Below are 21966 nucleotides of genomic sequence, written 5' to 3'. Positions count from 1 at the left end.
TTCCGCATCTGTTTCCTTCCTCTGAACATGGGAGTGCGTGTTGAACACTTAAACCATCTGAATCTCAGTCCACGAGGTGTTTTTTTTTCTCGAACTCTCTGATTTTGGGTGAGAAGAACATAGTTTTGAGTGTTCTTCTCTTTCAGAACCTGCTTCCCATGCCGTCAGTTGGTATGAGACGGTCAACTAGGGTTTTTGTGCCAAAATCAGTTGTGAAAGATTCGGATGGAGCGAGGGTTTTGCGATCTGGGAAACGGTTGTCGTCGGAATCTGCTGACGCGAAGGACAAAGGTTCGGATGGTGAGGCATGGTTTCGGCTTCTTGATCATTCTAGCGATGCGGATGATGTTCTTTGTTGCAAGAACGATGGTTGGCATAATGCTTTAGCGGGGAAGGAAGTAGATGTGAAGCATTTGGATGGGGAAATGGCACCAGGTTCTTTTAAGAACGGGCCTGGGGTTTCCATGAGCAATGAGAGTGTAGACAGAATGTACGGCAACGTTTACCATCGTAAGCGTAAAAGGTTGGGTGGTAACCAATCCTCTGCTTCTACATTAACTTCAGGGGGCTTAATCAGGGTTTATGAGGATCGTATGTATGGGATTCCCTTTGTCCGTAAACAGCGGAAAAAGAGACAAACTGGGTTTTCTTCGACTGATTTATCAGAGGAAATGGGAGTTTTCGAGAATAACAAAGGAAGCCAGGTCCTGCCGGATAATCTTGGATTCCTACAGCAACTGGTTTTGGTGGTTACTAAACCTACAGTTAGTAATACTAGCCGATTCGCTTGCCTTCTGCATTCCATTCTGTGGTACATGACACGGACCAGGGTGCGTTTGACAGAGCTTTCTGCATTTTTGTGCTCTAAGCCGATCGCTCTTGCTTTCTCCCGTAACAGCATTCACTTGTTGCATGTAAGTGGAACCCTTTCGTTGCTCTGTTATGCGACTTGGAACATTTCCGCTTTTCTAGCATTTTTTTTTCCCTTTGTGTGTTTTATGTTCGCGTTTGCGTGTACAGGATCATCCATGCGGCAATGTAGGGGAAAATGATATCTTGTCATCTGGAATTTGCAAGATTTTGGACGCCCCGTGTTTCACACCTCTGTTTTCAATGGATTTTCGTTCAGTTCCCAGCGCTTTTATGTATCTGCACTCTAGAATGCTTCTTGGGTCCACTTGTCTACCTAGTGTTCTGCGGCGGTATCTGATGGCTTTAGAAACAAAATCGCGGAGATGCTCTGACAGCCAAAGTTGCCTGTCGTGTATATCTAGGGAGGTTGGTCTTTCTGGAAGCGAGATTATGACTTCTGGGGGTATTTATACTGGAAAGAAAGAGGTGGGTTTTGTTGTTAGAGCTTCCAAATCCAGGGCCTGTAGTAGATCTAAAAGATATGGCTTGAATCCCCGCGGTATTCAGAAGAAGAGTCGTCTGGGTTCTGCAAGAGGTGTAAGTCTTTCAATTACGGAGTTGCAAAGCCCCTGCAGTGTTGTAGGTGGTGATTTGCTTAGCAGTGTGGATAGTTCCACTTCCTTCTCTGTGCTTCCATCTAATCGCAAGCGGCGTAGTTGTACCAGTAAAGGTTTTGGAGAATATATGAAGGAGCTGAAATCGACCTTGGTTGAATTGAGGCAAAACTTGGATTCATTATCTTGCAGTGCAAACATATTGGTTATTGAGCCAGACAAATGCTATAGGGAAGTGGGAGTTGATGTTTCATTGGAATTCTCAACTTCAAATGAGTGGTTAATTGCTGTTAGGAGACATGGTTCCTTGAGATACTGCCATAGAGCACAAAATATGGTGAAGCCCAGTACAACAAATCGTTTTACCCATGCCATCGTTTGGGTAGGAGGAAATGGTTGGAAGTTAGAGTTTTTAGACAGAAAAGAGTGGTTTGTCTTTAAGGAACTTCACAAGGAATGCTATGATCGTAATATAAAGACTCCCTCAGATAGAACAATCCCTGTGCCTGGAGTACATGACGTACCTGAATATGGGGACAACAAATGTTATCCCTATGTGCGACCTGAGAGATACATCACAATAAAAGAGGATGAAGTGGCAAGGGCATTGATGAAGACAACAGCCAATTATGATATCCAGCCCGATGATGAGGAGTTCTTAAACAATCTTAATAATGAGTTTTATGGTGGAGACAATGATGGATCTGGACTTATCTCAGCAGATAATTTTGAGAAAATTGTAGATGTGTTTGAGAAAACTGCATATTGCAGTCCCGATGATACTGCCGATGAGAATAAAGCTGCCCATCTTTGTTTAAATTTTGGAAGGAGGGAAATAGTGGTAGCTATTTACAATTACTGGATCACAAAGCGGAAACTGAAACGCTCGGCACTTGTTAGGGTTTTCCAGGTAAAGGCAATGTACTATATAATTTTTATGGCATCATACAATAGTCTACCTTTCTTACTTGGTGGTGCATTCTTGTGCCATGGAAGTTTCTGCTGTTCTGCAATATTTGTCGGTTCCATACTTCCATTGTTTTGTGGTAATTGAACTTGTAAAAATGAAAGTACAGGTTTTTTAATTTCTAAGTTTGAACTTTTTTTTTTTTCAAAAATCTTGATAATTGTAAATAATTACTTCACAAGTATCAACGATGTATTTTAATAATTTTACTTGCAAAATCTGTCAGAAATGAGATATGGTTCTCATGTACTAAATTAACTATTCTCTCTTCTTTTGTAATGTCTCAAGCTATGGATCTTGCTTGCTTGTCTGTTATCTTTTTGATTGGTTGTCAGTTAATCTCCTATGAGAAAATTTGACCTTATGGAGGATGACATTACTTTTTCTAAACATTTCCTTATTAATGGAGAACAATTTCATTGATTTCTACTCTTGTCAGGTGCATTTGACTTGCATGAGCTTCAAAACGATAGAGTTTTGCGATTTGTCTTCAAGTTTACTTCAAAGAATGTGGCTAACTTACCTATTTCAGGCTAAATTTTTATTTTTTATACTATATTTCAGAGGAAGTTGTCAAGTCAGAGGTTCTGGAATGCTTTCACTTGATCAATGGTTTTCATATTGTATTGTTTCACCATTTCCTCATTTTTCTTTGTCTTTTTTACCTTTCAAGCCTACCTGTAGACTTCAATCCCATTTTTCCATCCGTATATGCATTTAACTACACAGAGCATGTTTTATAGACATTAATTTTGTTGCGTTGACAACCAGCTGGCAGAAAGTGACTTTTGGAAGCACCCATCCGTTTAGAAACAGACAAACTTTAGAATCATAGAAGGCATTCCGATATTATAAGTGATTTGAGTCCATGATGTCTATGTGAGAAGGGGTTCTAACACTAGTACTTTCTAGGGTTTCATACATCCTAGTATACTCCCCTTTTTCCTTTTTTTTCACTGCATAGATGGTATTAGAACAACCACAAGAACCTTCACCACTAGACTAGGATGTAAAATCAACAGGAGCTGTTTTCTGTGGTAGACGTGGACGGGGTTATACATTAGTTGGTGCTAGCTTTATACCATGGTGTTATACATCTTATTATTTATGTAGTAAAGATTGTATTCTTATCAAATAAACACATTCAGATTTGAGCATGTAGTGTTTCTTGACAATTTTTGAGTGGAAAATTCTTGCTTTTGGATGTAGTTTTTGATTTACTATGGATAGATATTATGTTTATATACCGTGTATTAGTGGGAACATTTATGTATTTTTTCTTTAAAAGGAGAGAAATAAAGACAAGGTGTTTTTTTTTTGGGGGGGGGGGGGGTGGGGGTGGGTGGGGAGAAGCATTTCTAGGCTAACACAAAACCTAGAAAATATAGATGACTTGAGGATGTGAACAACCATGTGCAGTTTTGCTTGCCTTCTATGCTGCATCTTTGATGTGAAAACAGTTCCTGGTCAGTTTTTTTTTATGAAAATATATTGGTGATTTGTGGATGCTAATAAGCAAGATTTCATATAATGAACTGCGGTTCTTAACAACAGAAACATCCCCCAAGGAGAGCTCAACTGTTGCAAAAACCACTTCTGCGAAAGAAACGGTCATTCAAGCGGAGGGGTTGCCAATATGGGAGAGGGAGAGGAAAACATCCAAGATTTTTAGAAGGTATTTTTTTATTCACCTGGTGCCTGATGGTCCCTCTATATAAGCCTAACCATTTCTGGGGAAAATTATACAATTGGCATTGTGTTACAACGGTTGGATTTGCACCTGTACAGTGGATCCCACCACTATACAGGTAAGATCTTAGTTGTAATAGTACAGTGCCCTTGGTGGTTGCTCCCACAATCAATGTCCTCCTTTTCTTTCTTTTTCCTGTTGCGTTTGCAACAATCTGGTTCATACTGGTGAAACCAGTTTTGGGTGACTGTCAAGGCTTTGGACTTGGTTGTAATTCTAATTCATTTTTTTTGGGGGTGGGGGGGGGGGGGTGGGGTTGTTTGTTTGCGACTTCAATATCAATTTAATCACTTGCAGCAATGAACCATGAATTAATATGGCACTAACACATTTTCAATGGACATGAAGCCATGGCGGATGAACATGATGTTGAGGCAGCCAGGCTTCGATTTGAAGAAGCCAAAAACTCTGAAAGAAGGTTGTTGGAGGTGGCTACACTGAAGCGTCAAAGAGCGCAGAATCTCATGGAGAATGCTGACTTGGCAACTTATAAGGCCACCATTGCTGTGAGGCTTGCAGAAGGAATTCAGAGTTCAGAGCTGCGGGATGAGGACATGGACTTTTTTATTGGTTAAGTTCAGGCACTCAGAGGTAAATGCTGGTTTCTCTTGATGCAAATCTGGCATGGTCCAGTGCGGATGTGTGATGGCATAGTCAGGCCATAATTTTTGATTTTTTCAGAGGGGGTCATCGTTTGGCAAGGCATTTTTGAAGCTCTTAGTTACAATCAAAAGAGATGTAAATTTGTATAGTATGTGTAGATTTGTATTAAATTTACTAGTCACCATTGTAAGAAAACTGTAATTCTGCTGGTTGCACGAGGCAAACACAGGCTGAAAGTGATGCCCACCTTGCGTGAAGAGTTAGGAATGGATGAACTATGGTCAGCCTATGCATCCAAGTTCATTATAAAACAATGAAGATCAACCGGAGTTCGTTCCATATCTATTCGGTGTTCATGCAGAAGAAAGCGTATAAAAGTATAAATCCAAGTTGACTAGAGAACAATGAAGATCTAGTAGCACAGGTGCTATTGCTGAAAAGAAATTCTCATCGCCCTAAGAATGGTTTAGGTGCAAAGGTATTCATTCTTTGGATTGATTGTATCCCTTTTGTTTTTTGGGGTTCTTCATGGCCCTTGCCCCTTGGTGTGTGTAGATTACCTATTTACCCACTTTTCTGTTTTCAATATTTTCATATATTCACTCTATCCTCCTTGTGTTCGGTTGGTGTTAAATCAAGGGATAGCGTATTCGGAATACTGGGGAGGGAAGAGAGAAATTTTGCCTCATATTTCACCCTGCACTGGATGGATATTTTCTGGCAACTGATATAGACGAATACATTCTTTCATATCTGCCGAACTTGACATTCTATTTCTGGTGACCTTCAAATGATCAAATTTAGGCAAGAATCTTTAATTTAGAATCAAATCAGTGAATCAGCCGATCTGAATAAGATCTAAAAGAAGTTATACCCTGTTTGATTTCTGTTCAATTTGAATCAAACAGCAACAATCATAACTTTATTCCAACATTAGTTAAATGGAGTCTAAGAGGCTGTGACAGTAATAAAAAGAGTAAAAGAAAATGAAAAATTAAAATAAAGTTATTAAAGAAAAAAATCTAAGTAGAAGTCAAAGCAGCATCTCAAGAATATCCTTTTATAAGGGGTCAGCTACATGGGTCCTTGTTCTCCAAATAACTCTATCTACGGTTATACTAGGGTCAAGCTGTGCTAACTACAGATCCTTTCTTACCACTTCTCCAATAGTCATTTTAGGTCTGTCCCTACCTCTTTTAACTCTAATAGTCATTTACGATCGATTTGAATCAGACATTGACCGTAATTGGTGGAGACATGATCCAAGCCTTGATTCTACTTGGTTAAATTGCATTAAGGTTGCAAGTATGATATCAATGCATCGACCAATGGCATATCTCAAGTATATCCTTTGGTGACTCGAACAGAGGTACAATTTCTTGGGGCCACAGGAAAATATTCATTTCAGGATCCTTATTACCTTTTTTTTTTTTGTTTAAAAAATCCTTGGTCTGTACCGACCCATCGATACAGAATTACATCCTGAAATGAATATTTTCGTATGTCGATTCAGGTGATCTGATATCACTCCTCAAACCATGATGGTTTGGATGTCCATGGCCGACCTAGCTTGGATTTCTTTAGGGCCTGATGCCTATCTAATCTCTTTAGCTTCTTTTGTGTTTAAACAAATTTTTTTTAATGAAACTTTAGGTACATCATCCTCAATAAATTGATTTAGCTGATTTGTCATGGTCTTAACCGCTAACTTCTATTGAAATTATATAGTCAATCCTTATAAACAATACAGACCTTAATATAAGTCATTACAAATATATAATTAACAAAAGGTTAACAATAAATCCAAGAGCCAACCAGCAGTGCCTTGCATTATTTAGTTGTATATTTGGGGATTGTTTACCCACACCTTCACTTCCCTAAATCCTGTTGCCATGACTTGCTGCAATCCCTGCAAGATCTCTCTGGCCTTATGTGCCATCTGCCTCGTAATACCGGAACTCAAAGCAGCATAGTGAAAAATGAATTTATAAAGTACTACAAAAGCCCATCCACTACGATAAGTACTCCTCTTCGAAAGAGCCATCACAGATTAGAGCTAGTTGATCTCGAGTTGACAAGGCTTGATATTCAGTAGGGCACATCAATAATAAGCAATCCGACGAATTAGATAAAGGAGGAGCAGAGAGAATCGATAGATCATATGCCCATTTATAAATAAATTTGACAGTATCATAAGGTAAAAAAGTTGATTATCCTGGAAAACTTACCCTAACCAGCCATCTTTTGGAGAAACAAGAATCATTTTCAAGAGGCATGACTTAAACGCCTTGTATTTTCTCATTTTTTAAAACAAATGGACTTCTATTCATAATCGGAGTTTTGATCGTGAAAATCCTCAAATTGCTAGAATCAAAATCAATTGAATCTACCGATTTGAACCCTGAGTTGGACACTCCTTCGCATCCCATTAGGGGTGTCAAACAGTCGGCTTGATCTGATTTTGGTAGTGTTGAACTAAGCCAAACCAAAGCCGACTCAATAAGGGAAGGTTTAGTTTCGGTCTAGTTTATTCGTTTCTCTCTCATTGGGTTTTTATCAATTTGACATAGGGGTGTCAATTGGTCCAGTTCTGGGATATCGGTCCGGATCCTTAGCGGTTTCGGCTCTAAGGTATCAAGACCATAATCGGATCAATAAGCTTACTAGATCCAAATCTGAGACCTAGTACCATTAATTATTGGGTGGTCTAGTTCCAATTCCTAATCAGTTCCAAACATTATTGAGCCCAAAATAAAGGACAATAAGAGTTTCTCTAGGAAGGAGCTTCATCGTACATAGATATAGTATTGTAGAGCCCAAAATAAAGACATTGATACATATATAAATAAGGGACAGCTTTTAGAGTTCATGATTTCCATTTCAAACTCCACTCATATATTGATGACTTAAAGAACAACAAAAGAGTGCCTCTTAAAAAGTCCCAGACAACGTAATACTATTAATAGGATAGTGTTTAAAGCCTTTTAGTATTTCAGATTATTTCCCATTCGATTTGTTTACATATCCTCCAGTTCCAACAGTTCCAGTGCTACCGGGTCCTTAATGGGCTATCGGTTAAGGAACCGTTGGGAGACCCGAACCAGAACCAACCCAGACCAATAGTATATCACTAGGACCAGATCCGTCCCAATAAACTATTGGGTGGTCTGGTTCCAATACCCGTCGGTATCATATCATACCAACCTTGAAACCAATTACTAAAACAGAGGTGTTCTACTACACTGTTACAACTAGCTACGCTAACAGTCATCCCTAAAACTTGGCTATGTTTGGAAGCCAAGCAAAAAGGGAAGTAGTTCTCTATCTGAGAGTGTGATTTACGCCAGCACTCCCATGTGTCTATCTCTCTCCAACTCAAAATAAGGTGGCAAAGATATCTTTTCACATGGAGAAAAGAGAGACAGACTAATAGGAGTGATGGCATAGGACGGAGAACTTTTTCCCTTCAATTAAAATTTTGAGTTTAATGAAAAATATACTCAATGACATATTTCTTTATGGGCAAGAGATCTCTACCCAAGCATCTGAACCAATGGGTGAACACGCCTAGGTATTTACCTCGATTGTTATCTCACGGTACCTGTAAGAGGGCATAGAAACACCACCAAGTGGAGATCTTTTTTACCTTCTTTTTGTTTTGGCATTCAAACATCGCAAGCACTCGACTTCCCTTGTATCTAACCAAAGAATCCCTTTAAGAACAAAACAAGTCCCCTCCTCCACACTTCGGTCTCCGCTCTTCAGTTTATGAGCTAAATCCCGCTCGCTGGTGTCGAAGGGAAACCTTTGTAAGTTCCTTTTGCACTCTGAGTACGTATCTGTTATTCTGTAATGGATTCCTTATGTTGTTTTTGTTTTCTCAGTTTTCCTCTTGAATCAATTGTGTTGTTCCCCTTGCCTTCTTGATCGGAACCTTTTTGTTTTTTCCTCATGCATTCCTTTGATTTTTCCTGTCATTGGGTTCCGAAAGGGTTTTGCTGCTGGGTAAGGCATGCGCCTACTAAAGCTCGTCTAAACCGCGTTCCCTGTCTCCTTTTCTCTCTCCTCTCTTTCCTGCTCTTCATCATCCTTGGCGAGCTTTGCGTCACATCTTCTCGGCGTTCTGCGAGCGGCCTTCGGACGAATACCCTTTGTGGGTCCACGCAATCATGTACTGGCGTGGCTGCACCAATGCTGTGTCGCTAAATTCGGGTTTGTGAACTCGGTGATGGCGGCAACAGTCCCGTATTTGTGCAAATCCTCCTGCTGCTTCACATTCTCTGGCTAGTTGGTCTGGGTTCTTAGTCTTGCTCGGCCTTTTCTGTTAGGTTTTCCGACGAGTTGATGTTCAATTAGTTCTCTAAATTTCGTTTTATTTCTGCCCTATTGTGTATTGGGGGGGGGGGTTTCCCCTCCTGGATATTACTGCTTTGCTTGGGAGAAGGAGAAGTGAAAGATTACTTTAATGGGGGACTTGAACGAGAAATTTCTTGTTCAAGAGTTTGGGAAGTTATAGGCGAAATTTTAAGGAAAGATAAGACCTGATAGAATAAAGTGTCCTGGTGCCATTGCCTTCTAGGAGGTGATCCCTTCTTCATCAAGACTTCGAGGTGTTTTCTACAGATTGACTCGTGTTCTTTTGCTCTTGCCCTGCTAGTGACATTTACTCCGTTCACCCATAGGTTTATCAAGTAGTGGTTGGTAATTTCGAGTTGAAAAATTATTTCTATTGTTAGAGTTAAAATGAATTTTATAAAAGTGAATAATTTTTCATGTCCTCATCTTTATTCAGCTCCAAGAACTTATATCTTGTAGATTCTACTGTTTTGATAAGCTATAAGGTCTGATTAAAAGGAAAATATATTAAAGTAGACTCATATCCAATATCTCTTACTGGTCTCATTTCATTGCTGAAAGTGCAGTTGGAAGTATGCCAAAGGTAAAGACAAACCGTATCAAATACCCAACCGGGTGGGAGTTGATTGAACCAACTCTTCGTGAGCTCGAGGGGAAAATGAGAGAAGGTTGGGCTCTTTTAATCTGTGAAACCTGGACTCTTCAATCCATTTAAAAAACCATTGCCAGACATGACATAAAATGATATGAGTGTGGGAGTTTGTCGGGTTCTCCAAATTCATATCCATTATACTGTCTTGGTTTTTTCTGCGTTGCGCATGCTTACAACAGAAACTATCGAATGGTCTTATTCTGTGTGCTTGCATTTTTAAACTTGCACATCATAGACTTTTTAGTTTGCTATTACATCCGGAGTTCTTAATGTTTTGTTTTAAGTTCATACATGCATATTTCCAGCTATATGTTTTCATTTTTGTATTTCAAAAGACGAGCTCATTTACATGATTTACTTGCTTCCATACACACAAAATGTGCGGAACTGTTACCTGTAATGTTCCCATGTAAACGTGCCTGCTTGGCCGTATTAGCTGGTCTTTGTATCCTAAGTTTGGTGGTCAAACTGTGCCAATTCCAAAAAAACTGTGTAGGCAATATTTTTGACTAGTTAGACTGTTGTCTATTTACTTGAACCTTCATATTATAAACAATGTATGTACTGTTTGATTGACAGCTGAAAATGATCCACATGATGGTAAGAGAAAATGTGAAGCATTGTGGCCTATTTTTAAAATTGCACATCAAAAGAGCCGCTATATTTATGATCTTTACTACCGGAGGAAGGAAATATCTTCGGAGCTTTATGAGTTCTGCTTGGAACAAGGTTATGCTGACCGCAATCTTATTGCAAAATGGAAGAAGGTTTGCCCTGACATCTCATTTAATATATCTTTTATTGCATAGAGCCTTTCACTTTTTTTTGCCTGTAGTTTTGCTTTGTTCTCTCTTCCCAAACCTTTTAGGATCCTTAATTTCTTCTTTCAGATCTATTATGAGAGTTTAAGCCATCATGTTTCTTGAGTGCTTAGCACCAATAATAGAAACCTTCATCATCAAACATCTTTAGTTTCAAGTCACTTGAGACATCTAAATTTAAATTTCGGAATTGTATTAAAGTTGTAGCTTTTTAATAATTTAAGAGTTCTAAGTTTGGTTATGCATTTTCCTCACATTGATTTCTCTTGGGGGGTTTTGTAGTATAGGACCGTAGGTTACTAATTTTGGTGAGGTGGCCATCTGGCTTCACCCAATTTTCATGAGGAATTAAGGAGTAATAATGGGGGAGGGGTAATTCCTAGTTGTGCAATGTAGCCGTTAGGAAATAAAGACACTCCAATGGCTATATAATGGCTATATCCGCAACGACTATATAACAACTATAGATATATGAGTCTATAAGTAGGAGACTTTGAGAATCGATCAAGGCAACTAATGAGGAGCCCTTTACCTGAGTATAGACACTTCATTGGTATCAGAACCAAAAACATCACCGTTGCCTCCTCCTCTCACTTAGTTACAAAATTCGGCACCACCACCATCGTTGTGCTGCAGCTCTCCTCCCCCTCCCACTGTTCTTTGCATTTTCAATCGCTTTGGTTCGTGATGCTATGTATGATGCTTCTATTTGCTGTCATCAACCTTGATTTGTCTATGGTTCAAATAAGTATCATATTCCCTTTGTTACCTGTATTAACATGTACGTTTTGGATGAATATTTCCAACAATTTTTGAGGCTGTGGAATTGCTTAAATTCTGATTATCACCTTGACACACTTGTTAAAGGTTAGTCGGCAATTAGAAGAGATGAGAGTGTTTCTCTCTTATAAAATGTTGGAACATTGATGGTTCCGTGGTGGACTACCTCAAATATGAGCAACCACAGTTGCGCATGCTACACCCTATGTTTTTGGTATTTGGAACCCATTGCCCTTTACACACCATGTTTCATTTTCAGTCATATGAAGAAGATGAAAAATATTTTTTCAGCCAATTCTTTAGTAACCATTTATTTGCTCTCAGTCTATCGGAAGGAATTGGAGAATCTTTTTACAAGTAAGTTTTCAAATAATAAAAAAAAACACTTAATGTGAAACGGTCCATTAGAATGATTGGTAATAGCCACTTTCGGAAGAGTTGTGGTGAATGGTGATTAAAAAAAGAGTTTTTACTTTAGTTTAAAATCCGTTGGTGACTTATGTTTAGTTTGTATAATGAAGAAGGTGCATTGAACATTACTTTTGTTTCGAGGCACTACCCTTTTGTCCTATCTTCATAGTGACCCACAGTCATAACAATAAAAAAAAGAGGGAGAAAAAAAGGGATGCCAAAGTTTAGACCGTATGAAGTATTAAATGGATAAAGTTTATTTTAAGAGATGGGCTTGATTATGGGCTTTATCTGTACTTGGGCTATGGGTTAGACGTGACTCTCAAATTAACAACCTATTTTGATGTTTGAACCCGCCATATCAAACAACAGCAACAAAAACAACAACAACAACAACAACATAGCCTTATCCCAACTAAATGTGGTTGGCCACATGGGTCCTTGCTCACCAATCAGTTCTATTCAAAGTCATACATGATGCGGGGCTTAAGCTAAACATGTCTTTCCTCACCACTTCTCCTATGGTTATTTTAGGCCTGCCCCTAGCTCTTTTGGTTCCCACAATCTAAATATTGGGGCATCCGAAGACCTCCTTTGAATGTGGGCCATGCCACCTCAAACGACTCTCTCTAAGTTTATAGAGACATAACTCCTTCAATATAAATCAGATATAAGAAATTTTGGACGTCGGAACATTCAAAGTCTTTGTTCTTTTCCAATGGGGGTTAATTTATTTAGCCTGGTTTTTTGGCTTTCAAGCCAAGTGGTATATATATGTCCGATTGGTCGGATTTTAGGTCCAATTCTGTGGATATCTACAAGTACATTTGAAATTGAAAAATACTTGGAACTATGTAAATGAATTTTTTACATAAATTTCTTGAGTTAACCATTTATGGTTATGCGATATGAAATTGATAATATGCAATGTGCAATGCTTGATTATCTTGCTAGTAGTTACCAAATAATTGTGGGGTTTTGAATTGCCTAATAGATGCGTTCTCATTATATGATGACACTGTTGGCATATAGAATTATATGACTTCGGAAAAACCCAATGTTGTGACGGTATTGTGGGGCTAGTAGTTACCACATAATTGTGGGGTTTTGAATTTCCTAATAGATGCGTTCTCATTATATGATTACACTATTGGCATATAGAATTATATGACTTCGGAAAAACCCAATGTTGTGAGGGTATTGTTGAGAATGCACATCATTGCATGGTGAATTTCTGTTCAAAGAGATGCTTGAATTTATGTGTACTGATATAAGTCATTGCTTGGAAAGATATTGAATAGAATCTTGAAGATGAGCCAAGATTCTATTATGGAAATTCATAGGGTATCCCAAAAGATCAAAAGGTGGTTCTATCACCCAGATAAAGGGGTAATTGAGAGTCGGGATGTGGAATTTCTAGAGATATAGATGAGGAACCACATCAGGAGGATTCAGAACCCCTGCATATTATTTTAGATGATTATGATATTGATTCTCAAAATGAACTCGGAAATTTTGATTGAGAAACTCCAAATCCCTGAAGATCAATATGATCCTCAAGGACATGACCCTTAACCTAGGGTAAGAGGGAGTAAATGAATAAGAGCACCCTGGCTTATTTATTCGACTACTACCACATCTATCTATCTAACCCATCTTGTCATACAGGTTACATAGACGTAGAAGAAGCAGTAGATCCCGTAACCTATAGTGAAGTGATAAAATCGCATGAATCAGGTGAATGGCTGAATGTCATGTATAAGGAAGTTGATTACATAACAAGGAATTAAAAAGTATGGGAGCTATGCGACCTAACAGAGGGCAGAAACACCATAAGTTGCAAATCGGTGTTTAGGAAAAAAGTATAAAGCAGATGAGTCTATTGAAAAGTTGAAGGCCCGGTTAGTAACAAAAGGATTTACTCAAAAAGAGAAGGTATAGATTACTAGCATAGTTATCAAGGCGTCGCCTTGGACGCCTTGGGCGCCATGGCTGGTGCCTTGCCGCCATGGTGGTGTCGCCTTGATTTTTGCCCCTTTAAAACGCCATGGTCACTTTCCTGCCTTGATAACTCTGATTACCAGGAAACTTACCGATTGCGAAATTTGCCTATAGTAGAATAATATTGACAATTGTCGGACATTTGGAATTAAAATTGTTACAAATGAACGTGAATTTTTTTTTCCCCCTATATGGTGAGTGGCAAGAAACCTATGCATTAACTTGTAGGTTTTTCAGATAATAGGACATGAAGATAAAGTATGCAGAATTCAAAAGTCTTTATATGGGTTAAAGTAGTCTTCTCGTAAATAATATTGGCATTTCACAAAGCAATCCTCAAATTAGGATTCGTACTAGACAAATTGGACAATTGTATATATATCTCGAAGAGTTGGTGTAGTTTTACTATTTTGTCTTTATATGTCGATGACATAATGTTAGTTGGTAATGACTTAGAGATGATAAACAAGACCATGTATGAACGCAACAACATATTTGAAGTGAAGGATCTAGGAAAAACATCTTATATCCTAGGAATTCAGATCTCCAAGGATATAATAAACTGCAGGTTGTGTATGAGTCAAGAGAAATACTTGAACTCTGAATTAAAAAGGTTTGGAATGCAGAACTACAGTCCCTCATCAACACTAATTGTATTGAGAAAGACTTTGTCAAAAAGTCAATGTCTTCAAGAAGGACAAGAAAAGTTGAATGTACCTTGTACTCGAGCAGTAAGTAGTTTGATGTTTGCTATGTTGTGTACTCAAGAGGATTTGACATATACAGTCAGTTTGGTAAGTTGATACCAAAGTAATCTTGGCTTTGCTCATTGGAAAGCAATGAAGAGGATAATGAAGTACCTAAAAGGAACTAATCATTTAAAGTTGTTCTTTCAAGTGGAAAAGCTGAAGATTCTTGGATACTCTGATGTTAATTTTGGAGGTGATAGGGACGACTGTAAGTCCACTTCCGGACATGTTATATATTTAGAGGTGCATCTGTTTCTTGGGGTAACAAGAAACAAGGGTGTGTTGTGAGGCACACATTAGAAGCGGAGTATGTCGTTTGTAGTATTGCAGCTACTCATGTAGTTCTTAATGGAATTTGGGTTGGATCTTGTAAACGAACCAGTGGAGATGTTTTACAAGAATCAAGCGGCAATCAGCTTGATACATAGTAACACAAACAACTTGAGGGAAAAAATGTAAAAATATAGTAGCTCTATATACGAGATATTGAAGGTGAAATTAAAGTAACCTATATACCTATGAGCGATATGGTAGCCGATCTTACCCAAGAGGATAATGAAGTACCTAAAAGGAACTAATCATTTAAAGTTGTCCTTTCAAGTGGAAAAGCTGAAGATTCTTGGATACTCTGATGTTGATTTTGGAGGTGATAGTGTTAAAAAATTATTTATCCACCCGTGTCCCCCTTTGGATAGTCCGCCGTGTTAGAGCTCCTGTATGATATACATATTGTTTCCTCCCTTTTCTACAAGGTCGGCCTTTTAGAGGAAGCGGTTTCTACATGGTATCAGAGCAGGCAGGGGCTTAGTTAGTAAGTTCGGGAACGACAATTGAACGGGAACGAATACGTACGGCAATTAAACGGACTAGACGGTAATAATACTTTTCAAAAATCCGGCTTCATAAAACGCATACGGTAATAATACGACACGCGTTTAATACGTGTATAATATGGCATAGACGGCAATAATACTTTTAAAAAAAGGGGCATATATTCATTATATAACATGCATTCACCACCTAATTAATAGTTAAAGTTGACTAGTTGGTCACAAGCACAGGAAAATTACCAAAAACAAATTAATTTAAACAAGAAATTGGGGATTTTGTACTCACAGGTCTTTAAGAATTCGATGGCAATCAAGCTTTCTTGAATTGTCGGCATGTAAGATTTCTCTCAAAGGCTGAAGTTCCAGAGCTGCAAAATTTTTTTAGAAACTAATCAAGCATTGGAAATGGAAACTCTCATTTTCCAGATCTGAAAATTTAAAATAGAGGATAAATAATAAAGGGGGAGAAAAAAAGATAAGGCTAAAACAAAGGGATTCGGTGAATAAGCTTACCTGGTGAGCAATTCAGAGATGGGGTGACTCGAGAGGATGGCGGAGCGATCGATCACCATTGGCAATGCGTTGGATCTCATGGGTGATGACTGGTGTCTTTGATTTTAAGGTTTACCAGTGCATTTTGGGTCAAGATCGAAGCCAAAACCTTCTCTTCGATGGGCGTTCTTGGGTGGCAGTGGCAGTGGCAGTGGCGTAGGCAGAGAAGTCACGGTAACGGAGATGGGGAGGATGATTGGAGATGGAAGGGGGCTGCCGCTGCTGTTTGCCTTCTAGGGTTGGACTTTGGAGTGACATCGCAAATCGCAAAAGAAGGGAAAGTGAAATCGTGAAAAAATTCTAATCTTTTGGGTTTTTTTTTTTTTTTTTTAAAAACATTAGGGTAAAACTTAAAAAGTATAAAACGTATAATACCCGAATAATATGAGTATAATACTCGATCGGTTAAAAAACGCGTTTTTTTATAAAAATACGGTAAAGTGCTGGGATGGGAGTATTATTTGTTCAAAAGTTCGGGTACGCGTATAATACGTGTACTTACTAACTAAGGGCAGGGGTCACGGTATCGAGTCCCCCTGGGAGCGGGCAGGTGTTAAAAAATTATTTATCCACCCGTGTCCCCCTTTGGATAGCTCGCCGTGTTAGAGCTCCTGTATGATATACATATTGTTTCCTCCCTTTCCTATAAGGTCGGCCTTTTAGAGGAAGCGGTTTCTATACATAGGGACGACTGTAAGTCCACTTCTGGACATGTTATATATTTAGAGGTGCATCTGTTTCTTGGGGTAACAAGAAACAAGGGTGTGTTGTGAGGCACACACTAGAAGCGAAGTATATTGTTTGTTATATGGCAGCTACTCATGTAGTTTGGATAAGACGGTTCTTAATGGAATTTGGGTTGGATCTTGTAAACGAACCAATGGAGATGTTTTATGATAATCAAGCGGCAATCAACTTGATACATAGTAGCACAAACAACTTGAGGGAAAAAATGTAAAAATATAGTAGCTCTATATACGAGATATTGAGGGTGAAATTAAAGTAACTTATATGCCTATGAGCGATATGGTAGCCGATCTTATCCAAGGTTGGATTTTTGAGTTTCTTCCTTTCCAGAGGAGCTCATACCTATTGTAAGATCTTTTTTACCTCTTGAGTATGAATATACTTCAACCCCATGAGCGGGTTTGCACAAAAAAGGAATCGTGGTAGCCGATTCCCTCACAAAGGAAATTTGTATGGAAGACTGGAAGCCTGCAGTAAACATGTGAATTTAATGAGACTTAGAGCAACCTAAATCTGGAACTGGATGTTCCGAAATATTAATGAGACTTAGAGCAACCCAAGTCTGGAACCGGTTCTGGATGTTAAAAAATACTAATGAGACTTAGAGCAGTCCAAGTCTGGAATAGAAATTGAATGTTTCTTGTCTTGACAATGCAAACATTATGATGGTTGTTCCTGGAAATGGGAACTTGAAGCATAAATGCAAATATCATGATGGTTGTTCTTGAAAATAAAGAACGTGAAGTGTAAATGTGGCTAATATGGCCAAGATGGAGATGTTGGTGAGGTGGCCATCTGGCCTCACCCACTTTCATGAGGAATTACGGAGTAATAAGGGGGAGGGAAGATACCTAGTTGTGGAATGTAGCCATTAGAGAATAAAGACACCCCAACACTATATAACGGTCATATACATAAGAATTGATCAAGGCAACTAATGACTAATGAGGAGCCCTCTACTTGAGTATAGACACTACAACTAATGCATCTAACAGGGTGTTGAGGCTGATCTGTTTCTGTTGCAGTGGTGTTCTACATCACCACATCAGATCTAGATCTTTGATTTGGTTTGCTTCAGTCAACTGTTCTTGTTGTGTTCAAGGTAAACAGAATTTGTCGCCATCAAATTGTGAATCAGTGCTTGGCCCTCTAAGGTGCAAATACGACGTATTGAAATAAGATATATCTTATTATTTTTTTAGACGGTAAATCCTGAATCAGTAAATATGACACCAGTTTTTTCAGGACCATATTCTTATGTAGACTTTGGTAATAGGATGTCCTCTGACATTCATTGACTAGATCTGCAGTTAGTATGGTGGGCTGGTGGCTGGTTGGACTGTAAGTCAAAAGCATCTTGATCAGATGATCCTAATGCTCAGTGAAGTCTTTTTTTTAAATATTTTCCTTATAAAATGAATTTTTCTTTCAAGGCATGATTATCTACTCTTAGGGGGAAGCTTGAAGACCTCTAAATGGATTTTTCTACATTGATGAACCTGTTGCTGTTGATTTTTGAGTTGACTGAGTTGTCATTCGTAATTCTAGCATCCAATTCCTACTCCAATGTTATCAGTTCTTTTTTCTTCCATACTGTTAATCATGAACCTAAACTCTGTCATCAATAGATTGACTAGTCAAAAGTTGAGTTGTCCTTAAGCATCTGATTTTGACCATGAACCTTATTGAATGGGGAGTAATTATTTCTGAAGGCAATTTTCATGCTGTATCTAAATCCAAAATTTTGCCACTGTTGACCGTCCATGATTTATGAGATTGCCATCAATGAGGGCTGGAATTTGATGACCATGTAGTGTTCCATTGAAGATGATGAATCCTGTTTAAATAATATACTAAAGGTGAAAATGACTTGCAATTTTGAATGTTTCTTTGATGTAAGCAAATACCATGTTAGTTCAAATTTCTTCAGTTTAAGCTAAAATATCCACTTGAGTGAACATGTTGAAATGCATTGGGGTTTCTAAGATGAATTTAAACTAAAATACCATACATGGCATGTCAAATCCTTTTCACTGATTAGATAGTTTGGTTATGGATGTTTTTTAAGATGAGACTATGGTTTTTCTTTAAGATGAGTTTATTTGTTTCTATTTCAGCAAATACTCAACTCAACTCAATCTTTTCCCAACTAAATGGGGTTGGCTACGTGGACCCTTCTTCTCTAATCAGCTCTATTCAAAGCCATACTTGTTACTAGTCCTATGCTATGCATGTCTTTCTTCATCACTTCTGCTAGAGTCATTTTAGGGATACCCTTGGCTCTTTTAGCTCCTTCAATCTGAATCAAATCACCCCTCCATACTGGAGCATTCAAAGGCCTCCATTGCACATGTCCATGCCACCTCAAACGACTTTATCGCAACTTATTATGTATCTGAGAGCTACTCTTAAATTAGCTCTAATTTGCTCATTACTTATTTATTACTTTCTAGTTTTACCACTTATCTGTTTTAGCAAATGCCATTTACAATAACTTTCCCACAATAACAATCTGGTAGGCCATTCCCACACCTTCGGTTATTCCTACCGTGTGGAGGGATGTTTGATCATGCCAACTTTTGGGTACGTGGGGAATTCCCTGGATACTTGTAAAGAATACATCATACATGTCAAATTAAGTGGACTATCCCAACTGTATGCCCTATAGGGCTATTTCCCCTGTTACTCCATCTAGTTCACTGGCTAAAAAGTTTTCAAGGCATTGTTCTAGCATGTGGTTCTGTTAGCTTGAACTGAAAAACCAACACGTGACAAGATGAAGATTTGGACAACCAGGTCCCTATATTCTTTTGCATTTGTAAAAATGTTTAGTTATGTTTTTTTGTACATGGATAAGGGTAAATTAATTAAATATATACCCGTCAGCTATCTGTATGACTGCTTGATTAGTGAGTTCAGATCAGGCACATCATCCCCCTTTTTACCTTCCATTCAATGGGTTGTAAGATTTTCTCCTTGCTAATAAATATGGATTATGGACATTCAGTTTTCCTCTCTGATCTTGGATTTTTGTTTGAATTACAGTCAGGGTATGAACGCCTCTGCTGCCTACGATGCATACAGCCACGTGATCACAACTTTGCCACCACTTGTGTGTGCAGGGTACCCAAACACCTAAGGGAAGAGAAAGTCATAGAATGCGTGCACTGCGGCTGTGGGGGCTGTGCAAGTGGAGACTGATTCCCCGCTTTGTGTGTAAAAGTACTGACAGGCTGTTGAGAGTGGTTAGGCTTATTCAGTGCTGGCGGTTATTGATCCTCTTCGTACTCCATGGCCTGGTATGTAGTAATGCCCTAACCAAACATGTACTTGTATGATTTTAAACGCACTCGGATACCAAGGCCTAAACATAGTAACGAGCTCTTTTATATTTTTCTTCTCTGAATGTAACAGCAAATCTAAATTTACCTGAAATCCGGTTGAGGTAGCTAATTTGAGTAGAAGCTCTGACAAGGCCTGGCATTCCCAGGTATCTGATACCTCTTTTTTTAACTAGCTTTGCAGATGTTTGGGGGAAAAAAGTTCCTTCTAAAATGTTCCAGCTTCTCAAATCTCATTTAAACTCTTCATGTTTCTTATAGTCATGGAAATTGATTCCAAACAGCTGTGGGCATGGTGCCACTGAGTTTTGAACTGTCAGATATAAACTCAAACTCAATCCAACGTCCTCCGCCTGTACTGTCATAAATTCCCTGGTAATCCCTATTTAACTGATGAAATGGTCAATCACAGCTTCCTATTTTTTTACTAAATCACTGCCTTGTAATAATCGAACCCCTTTAAATTCCTTTTAGCATTATCACTCTTCTCTGGGAATCAGCTTCACTTAATTTTGTGGGCCCAGTTTTCTAAAATTTCACTGTAATATTCTTGAATCTGCTTGTTGATTTTTGTTAGTATGCATCAGTTTTCTAGATTACATTGTAGCAAGTGTCTCCCATGGCATTAACCACCATCTATTTCTTCTAGTTAATTAGCTGCACCTTCTTGATAGGGGGGAAAATGTTATTTAGTTTATGTAATTGTTTGATGGGAAAAACTAAATGTTACACGAGGATTTGTGAACTTTGTCTTCCTCAAAAGATTGCTCTCCCTCGAGATGTGGTAGGTCCATGTGGTAGAGAACCCTACATGCATCTCACTCATCAAGTCTCAAAACCTGACAAGCTTGGAAAGTGGTTAAAAGGTGAGTTCCTTTACCCCATCATTTTTCTCATTTATTGTGTTCTTTTGATTGTCTGCGCTCTTCTCACTTCTACCAAATCCCAGTTTTCCTATTTGTATAGGCACTTGAACTCAGTGAATTACCATTCTTCCAAGCCCTTGATGGTCAGAGTGGATTCTTCTGTTTATAGTCTCCCTCCTTCCTATGTTTTTTTCTTGCCTTATGTGGATTTTGTATTGATTTCTTTTTCTTTTCTTCTTTTCTCTTTCGTAAGTTTATGACCAATACATATGAAGCTCCTTTAATCTCTATTGTTATTGAAGTATTGTTTAAATCCATTACTCCTACAATCAATACTTTCACTAATATTATCCAAGCACGTGCATCCTTTAACTTTAAAAATTAGCAAGATAAATAGATACATGAAGTTGTCATTTTGCATACGAAGTACAAACTATAATGTATTAGGAAGAGGAATTGGAGATTTGCAGACTTGATCAAATTTTTGAGAGAAATGTAAATCTGTTGACCAAGGTAGGTGAGCTTTGTAGAGTTCACCAATCACCATGTAGCGAGAAATGGACATGAGTGGGTCTTGTGTTATAGAGAATCATGTACCCATCTCACTGGTAAATTTTCAGCCCAATGTAATGTGAGTAAAATCATGGTTCGAAGGTATGAAGAATTTACAAGAATCTCACAAGCCTTTAATATGTAAAATAGAGGTTAGTGAAATGTTCGTAATTGTTAAATTGTGTTGTTCTATAAGGGTTATATGTGTAATTTCTTTTTTATTTTCAGTCCTCAAGTGTAAAGTACACTTTAAGTCATAGTGTCTTTAGTTGTGGAGCTAATCCCTAGTTGTAATTTCTTATTCTCATATATATATATACACACACACAACAACAACAACCATAACCTTATCCTGACTAAATGGGGTTTGCTACATGGATCCGAAAAGGTCCTGATAGTAATAGAAATAAGAGCAGTCTAAGGAAGTAAAAAGGGGTTAAAAAAAAGTAAATAAATAAAATAAAACAAACTTACTAAAGGAAAAAGTCTAAGCATTAGTCGAAGCAGCATCCCAGGAACATC

General features: G+C 38.3%; 2 protein-coding genes across 3 annotated transcripts; both read left to right on the top strand.

The window, feature by feature from the left end:
• The first annotated feature begins 738 nt into the window (after positions 1-738).
• On the top strand, positions 739-5043 carry LOC122642426. 2 transcript variants are annotated; one of them, XR_006330042.1, is made up of 5 exons: positions 739-914; positions 1021-2376; positions 3988-4108; positions 4532-4810; positions 4886-5043. XR_006330042.1 is itself a non-coding variant. In XM_043835902.1 (4 exons), exons 1-4 carry the CDS (start codon positions 816-818, stop codon positions 4756-4758), a joined length of 1803 nt encoding a protein of 600 aa, XP_043691837.1. In that variant the 5' UTR covers positions 739-815; the 3' UTR covers positions 4759-5043. The 2 variants fall into 2 exon arrangements, 1 of the variants encoding a protein (XP_043691837.1); XM_043835902.1 differs by having other exon boundaries at positions 4532-5043.
• A 3532-nt stretch (positions 5044-8575) lies between these two features.
• Positions 8576-20028, top strand: LOC122642467 (protein BUD31 homolog 2-like). The gene is made up of 4 exons (XM_043835961.1): positions 8576-8595; positions 9695-9810; positions 10374-10561; positions 19731-20028. The coding sequence occupies exons 2-4, from the start codon at positions 9717-9719 to the stop codon at positions 19884-19886; spliced, it is 438 nt and encodes a 145-aa protein (XP_043691896.1). The 5' UTR covers positions 8576-8595; positions 9695-9716; the 3' UTR covers positions 19887-20028.
• Positions 20029-21966: the final 1938 nt, after the last annotated feature.

This window comes from Telopea speciosissima, chromosome 1 (genome assembly GCF_018873765.1).
Source record: "Telopea speciosissima isolate NSW1024214 ecotype Mountain lineage chromosome 1, Tspe_v1, whole genome shotgun sequence".
Taxonomy (NCBI): domain Eukaryota; kingdom Viridiplantae; phylum Streptophyta; class Magnoliopsida; order Proteales; family Proteaceae; genus Telopea; species Telopea speciosissima.
The sequence above is the reverse complement of the archived record's forward strand: the minus strand, read 5'-3'. Positions and strand labels throughout refer to the sequence as shown.